Here is a 7,417-nt window from a genome sequence, read left to right on the forward strand (position 1 = left end):
TTCTTCTTCTCTCATCAATATGAATCACCTTTTTATTGCATTTTATTGACTATTTTACTCCAACTTCTTATATGTCACTTTTTGTATTTTATTTTGTATTATTGTCATTAACTTATATGCTAAATTTATCAATATTATTCTAGATTTTTCTTAAGAAAAAGAAAACATATCTTCAACGTATCTGTATCCTAGTTTTCTAGAAATTGACATATCGTTGTATCCTACCATATTCATATCTCTATCTGTATCCGGATCCGCGTCTATGTTTTTATAGATTTTTCTCTCTCTCTGATAATTTCTCTCTAAAAAATAGGTCAAAATATTTTCCCCTAAATTTTATGTTTAATCTTTATTTTGTTTCTTAGATTTTAAATTGCTATAATTTTAGTTCTTAAATTTTGAGTTTGATTTTAATTTAGTTTTTAGGTTTTAAAATGTTACAATTTTAACGTTGAGAATTTGAATTTTGTTTTAATTTAGTCCTTAGGTAACATTTTAAATTTTAAAAAATAAAAAGTATATCATTTTAAAATCTTATAGACCAAATGAAAACTACTGAAAAAAAATATAAATCAAAAAGGTATTTTCTGATTAAAAAAAATATATCATCCCTTTTTGTCTCACTTTTTTCTTTCCTACCTTTTAGTTATATATATATTTTTTCATTCCCTAACAATTTCTCTCTAAAATCACTCTTAAAAACATATTAATAATTCGAAAGCATTTTAATTATATCTAAATAAATTTTATAAATTTAGAACAAAACAATAAAATATATGTTATTAGAAATAAAAATTTTTAACAATAGTATTTATAAATAAATCACTTTGTCTAACAAAATCTATTCTCTTGAAAGTATGTTCTTAGTTATCTTTGTATGAATTCTATTTTTTTTTTTTTTAATAATCATTCAAATCTCAAGTCAAATTTTAAAAACAAACAATTTCTTAAAAAAGAAAAAGTTTTTAAATACTTATTTTTTTTTAAAAGAATAGCCTATAAATTCCAATGTTTTCTTTAATAAATATAGAAAAACAAGCCCATCTTTAAAAAAACAAAATGATTATCAAATGGGATTTACTTTTTTTAGTTTTTAAAACTTGACTTGATTTTTGAAAATGTAGGTAGAATTTAAAGTAAATTATGAAACATAGAAACTTATAGGTTAAAATAATGCTTAAGTTCTAAAAATAAAAAACAAAAAGAAATCAAATGATTATCAAATAGAACATTGAAATTCAAACATATAATTAGTATAAATCATTAAATATGTTGGGACTCGAATCTCGTTGGCATTGAATGATTTGCAAGCCTCTCATGGGCTTGACCTCCAACCCACTTCTCTCAGAACTAGTTTCGAGATGTTTCGAGCAAACATGGGTAAGAGATTCTAGCATCGTTGTGGTGGCATGAGCCTACCACACTTAGACACCTAAGTTAGTCCCGAGAGTGCATAGTTCAGCTAAGCAGGGCTCTCTCCTTTGAAAATTACTTACTCTTCCCTTTGAGGTTGTCAAATGAGATTGTTTATAGATTTTTCCTTTGACACTTACCTCTAATTATGTGTAATGTCAGCGGTGTCAGAACCGTTACCGACGCTCGAGGTTGTAGGGTACCAGATGAGCACAACTTAATTGGTATATAATCACCAGGTTGGTTGATCGACCCAAATCTTGAGGTGTTGACATTTTCTTTATGGGATGCGCGTCCTCCCATGGCTCCTCTCGATACTTTATAGGCTTGAGCCTGTATGTGGACTTTGGGTTTTGCTTTTGGTAGCCCTCTGCAAAATTAAAAAAAAACATTAAAATTCAAATATTAGGAAACTAGTTTAAAACTTATATTTAAAATAATAATAATAATAATAATAATAAAGATGAGGAGGTTCCTTTGGAGACATGATACTTTGAGACGAGGAATGTCTACATATAGTTAAGGAAAACATACTTAGGTACATTCTAAAGAACATCTATCTTTGTGCATCCTACTAAATTGCCTAATCATAATTTTTCACATGATAAATTCTTCTTATTTGTTTTTTTAAAAATATTTTGATTATTTTTTTATGTGTGCATCTCATCAAAGTGTCTAATATAATCATAATTTGCGGTATGAAAAAATTTTCTTACTCATTTTTTAAAATATTTTAATTCATTTTTTTTTTTGTTGTATATGCTAAAAGTGAGATGCATACAATAATTACATCTCGAAATATTCAATGCTTACTATAAAAGATTTACTACATGTGTTTAAAGGATGTTTAAAGATTACTGACATTTCTGAATATTGATGAGAGAGTACCCAGTTATTATGTTGTTTTATTATTCCATATATTAATTAATTTTCCTTTAACAAATGAGAACAAAATGAAAGAGAATTAAGATGAAAAAGCAACACAAAGTAAACGAATTTAATCTCAACTTGTTCTTATTTCTATGCACGTTTTTGTAACAAAACTTTTATAAAAATTCACACATCAAAAGTGTACAAAAAAACAAAAATAAAAACAAAATTCCAACTCAAGAAGAGGCTGGTGAAACTGAAGACGTATGAGTAGAGGAAGATGTAGTCGGAGAATTACATTCGGCGGCGACGGCGGCGGTGGCTGAGGAAGGAATCTTGGGCTTAGGCTTTTGGACTATACTGGGTAATGGCTGCGGCGCTGCCGCTGCTACCACCGGTGCATAAATTCCGTTTGTGGCAGCGGCGCTGACTGCTTCTCCCGAGGAAGTGGTGGCGGACGCGGCGGCGTATTCTGCCGCCGGTACCCATATGCCGCCGACCACCAGGAACTGAGGCGCGTGGCCGCTCTCGTTGTTATGGATCGTCGGAGATGGCCGTCTCGTGTGCAAACGATACTTCTGAACAATATTATGTTTTACAAAATTAAACCTCCAATAATTCCACAATATTCTTTTTTATTTACAAGAAATATATTCTCACAAAATAAGAGAAATACAGTCGGACATGCGAGTTTAGGCCCATTTGTTAATCATTTATTTCTTTTTTAAATTAAGTATATTTTATCCACATTTTTTATAATGATTTACATCTTCATTAGGTACAATGGTTGAATTTTTAACAAAATTTCAAAAACAAAAATAATTTTTTGAAAGTGGTTTTTTTAGTTGTCAAAATTTGGCTTTATTTTTTAAACTATTAGTGAAAAATTGATAATAAAAGAAAAAATTTGGGAATATAAGTAGTGTCTACAATCTTAATTTAAAAAATAATAATAATAAAATGGTTACTAAATAAGACTTTAATTATCAAGTTTTCAAAATTTGCATCAAATTAGTCATTGAACGATAAATATATTGAAAAAAAAAATCAATTTTTGACCTTTTTTTTGTCTAATTCTAATAAATCTATAACATTTTAAATTTTTGGAATAATTACTTGTCTATTATATGTAACTATAAAATTTAGGTTTTTTTAAGGATAATTGTTTTAAATGACAAAACTGTTAAAAATATTTACAAATATAGCAAAATGTGCTTGTTTATTAGTGATAGACATTGATAAACATTTATTAGTGTTAGTGGTAGATATTGATAGATATTTATGAGTGTATCAGTGATGTACAATGATATTTTGTTATATTTGTAAATAATATGACTTATTTTACTATATTTTAAAATAACTATCTAATAAATCTATAATATATTAAATTTTTATAAAAATTAACTTGTCTATTACTTACAATTATAATATTTAATTAATAAAATTTAAAAGATTTCAAGTGACAAACTTGAAGTTCCATAGAACTATTAGAACACATTTTAAAGGTCGTAGGCCTATTGAAAAAAATATTGAAAGTTGATGAATTTGTTATTTAATAGATTCATTTAAAGTTAAAGGTGGGAGATAAAATAATAACAAATATGAAATTTTAGGTCATGAACTTGTATTTTAACTTTTTTTTTTTTTTTTGTTAATACTATTTTCATAAATATAAATTTGGTATCACGTTTTTTAAATTCATAAAAAGGAGAAAAAAACCTAGGATTGAAGAAAAACTTTAAAGAAAGCCAAATAATAGAAGAATTAAAAAAAAAAAGATTTATTCAAATTCATGATATGGTTGTATATTTATTAGCTGTGAACATACTTTACTGACATTTTTTTGGTTTAATAAATGATAAATTTAAAAAGTTAAAAACTCATTTCAAGCATATTCTACTTTATTCTGATCTTATTTTAGCCCTTTTATAATAATTCATTCTTCTACCCAAAGTAATGCAGAAAATAATTCCCAATACAATCACTGATTATTGAAATTACTTAATCTATATCAATTTTAGATTGAAATTCTTTTTTAGATAGGTGACTTCGATTTAATTTACACACATCTCAACTATTTTCACGAAAATGTTTGATTTTACAATATTTGAATGTTAAGAAAACTGTAAGTTATTAAATCTTAAATTGGTAGTCACCATAAATTAAACTTTCTTTCTAAATCCTTCATTAAATTCTCTTTCATTTATCGCTAGGTGACTAAAGATTTCATTCTCTACGTCATATTTGGCGATCAAAATTTAGTTAAAAAAAAAATTATTCAAAACCTACCCAATTGTTTTCTTTATGAAAATATAGGAATGAAGTAATTGCAAAGAAAAGTAAATTTGCCATAAATATTGAACTATCAAACCTATCTAATAAATGAAAATAAAAGTCTCTTAAGACAATTTTTAAAAAAAAAAGAAATAGTAAAACTTAATTTAAAACAAAATTCTCCAAGAACAAATTAGTTAAAAAATAAATAAATAAATAAAAGGTGAGAAATCCGGACAAAATGGAAATTTCTTGAATTCTATTGAGTAAATAGCAAAAAATAATAAAAATTAAAAAGAAAAGCACAAACCTGTAGATGACTTTTCACTTCGTCGTTGGTAAGACCATCCACCTTCATCAATTCCCTTATTTGCTTCGGCGTCGCCACTGCATTTCAAATTAAAAAATATATAAATTAAATTAAATCAAAGAAAATAAAATAAACAAAATAATAACAATAAATTAATTTAATTTCAAGACAATAGTGTCAATTTTCCCCATCTTTTTCCCTACCATGGGAGCCTCCGAGCTGCTGTAGCGCATGAAGGAACCGCCGGTGCAGCTCCGGCGACCAGCAACGTCTCTGTTTCCTCTGATTCTGCGCTTCCTTCTCTTCCCGTCGGCTGCTTCCCCCTGACCCCGTCTCCGTCGTCGAGCTCGTTTCCGCAGCAGGAGCCGGGGCTGAAGATGACGATGTCCCTCCTCCACCGGTTTTCTCCTTCTGGAACGGCCGGAAAGCGCCGCCATTTCTATTGACCTCAACAACAGCCGTGTTCTCCGGCGGATCCTGCGGAACAAAACCCAATAACCCCAAAACTTCCGAGGAGAGTAATTTTAAAATCAAGGGAAAGGGAGGAAATTCCTTTTTACCTGATTCAGGGGAGGAGGATCTGAAGTCTGATTCCAAAGCTGAGCAGATCTGAGCCAATCAGACGGAGCCAAATTCAAATTGTTTAAATCAGAGTCATCGTCATTCTTGTTCTTCTCCGTTTGTTCAAAATCAGAAACCCCATTTCTGTTAATCGGAATAAACTCCTCAAGAATCGGACCCATGTCACTGGAAGTCTGTTCAGAGCATTCCGATTGACGATTCTCCGTCGTCGTCCCCGATAACTGCTGCCTGCAACAATCAATGGCTGCGAAAAAACCCAAATCAGAAAAAGAACAAAAAAAAAATAAAAAACAGAGTGCAATAGAAACGAATCGGGTCGGGTCAAATTTTCACCATGGGAAACGAGCTGCAAACAGAGAGGGAGCTCGCGCTGAAACATGATGACTTTACGGCGTTCTTGTTCCAAAGTTTCGGCGAAATCGGAGAGTGTGAAACCCATTTTAGCTGCAATTTCTTGCATTTTGTCGGAGAAAACCATGATTCTCCAAGACTCTGTTTGTTGAGGAAATCTAGAGAGAGAAAGAGGGAATTTGGGAAATGGGGAATGGAGATGAAAGAGAAAGAAGGCTTGACTAAAGTGGAGAATAAGGGATCTACAAGAGAATCATTGGAAGGAATAAACTTGCTGTCCAAACTTCATCATCTTCAAACTAACAAACAAAACAGAGAAGCAGAGGGGAGAGAGAGAGAAAGGTTGAGAGAGAATTGATAAATTGATCGGAGAATTTATGGGAAGCGATTTAGAGAAGGATGAGAGTAAAATATCGTGGTCGGGCCGTCGCGTAGTGTAACGAATCTATATTCTTTCATGGAGGTTTTGAATAAGCCAAGGGCCCTTTTTTATTTCATTTTTATTATTTTATTATGGCCCTTCTTTAGTCTATTGCTCCGAAAAATAAAAATTACTTAAATATTTAATGTGCCATTTTTTGACCCCAAAAAAAAAAAAAAAAGTTGGGTGTTCCTTGGATGCAGCTATCTTGCAGTGTATTCTAAGTATTGTCTTTGGGTGTTCCATTTTATTGTATTCTCAGTATTGTCTAATAAAATTTTGGCATGTGCCATTTAAAAAAAAATTTAATTCTATTTTTGTGTGGCTAGTAGGTGGGAAGTATAAAGGTTAGATGTAGCTAGTAATGTCCAATTTCCTCACGAGAACGGACCCCGCCCTGAACGGGGTGGGGATTCCCTAGGCGGAGAATGGGGAGGGAGTGAGGGATAAAATTCTACGTGAGCTAAACGGGGACGGGGACAGGGAATACATTCTTCGTTCCTACCCCGCCTCGTTCCCCTTCCCTACCCCGGTTAGCTACATATTTATTTAATATAGTTACATAAGTTATTATTATTATATAAATATTACATTTTAAAACTTCAAATTTGATTATTTATTGGGAAATATAATGAATATATTTAAATTGAATATTTAAATTTAGATTATATATGTGAATAATTTGATTTATATTTATTTCTTTCTACAAAAAAAATTTAATTAGTTTTTTAGGCCAAAATTTGAGTAACGAAAAAAATTCCCGCAGGGAACCTAATCCCGCAAATTCCCCACGGAAAATCCCCATGGGGAATTTCACGGGGATGGGGAATGAAATGGAGAGCGGAGATGGAGATGGGGAATGACATCCCGGCCCCACCCCGCCCGTGGACATCTTTAGATGTAGCTTAGGTTGTACCTAATTATTACTCTTTTTTTTTTTTTTTTTACCTAATTTCATATTTATATGATCTTTATACTCATTTAATTTATGGGAGATGGTCAAAAATAGAAAAATAAGAGAAACTATTTACACAAAATAATAAAATTTAATCTTCTTTATAGAAGCTGATAAAAGCATATCTATGTCTATTAGTAATAGAAACAAATAAAACTTTATCATGGCTACTTTGTGAAAGATGCGTATAGAAGTCTATCAGTGTCTATTAGTGTTTTTTTTTAAAATTATTTTTTAAATA

At 30.5% G+C, this 7,417-nt stretch overlaps 1 protein-coding gene across 1 annotated transcript; it reads right to left on the reverse strand.

The window, feature by feature from the left end:
• Positions 1 to 2,401: 2,401 nt before the first annotated feature.
• LOC120076000 (transcription factor HHO3-like) lies at positions 2,402 to 6,331 on the reverse strand. The gene is made up of 5 exons (XM_039029769.2): positions 5,783 to 6,331; positions 5,428 to 5,693; positions 5,071 to 5,344; positions 4,868 to 4,944; positions 2,402 to 2,861 (listed from the first exon to the last, which is right to left on the reverse strand). Exons 1-5 carry the CDS (start codon positions 5,925 to 5,927, stop codon positions 2,520 to 2,522), a joined length of 1,104 nt encoding a protein of 367 aa, XP_038885697.1. The 5' UTR covers positions 5,928 to 6,331; the 3' UTR covers positions 2,402 to 2,519.
• Positions 6,332 to 7,417: the final 1,086 nt, after the last annotated feature.

The sequence above is a fragment of the Benincasa hispida genome, chromosome 4 (assembly GCF_027475165.1).
Source record: "Benincasa hispida cultivar pf3 chromosome 4, pf3_genome.v1.1, whole genome shotgun sequence".
NCBI classification, from domain to species: domain Eukaryota; kingdom Viridiplantae; phylum Streptophyta; class Magnoliopsida; order Cucurbitales; family Cucurbitaceae; genus Benincasa; species Benincasa hispida.

Excerpts from the sequence above, each read along its gene's own strand:
- LOC120076000 (XM_039029769.2), bottom strand. The coding sequence starts at position 5,927 with ATGGTTTTCTCCGACAAAATGCAAGAAATTGCAGCTAAAATGGGTTTC. Across the intron at positions 5,694-5,782 it reads TTTGCAGCTCGTTTCCCATG|CCATTGATTGTTGCAGGCAG; the intron begins GTGAAAATTTGA and ends GTTTTTTCGCAG. Across the intron at positions 4,945-5,070 it reads GCAGCTCGGAGGCTCCCATG|TGGCGACGCCGAAGCAAATA; the intron begins GTAGGGAAAAAG and ends TTTGAAATGCAG.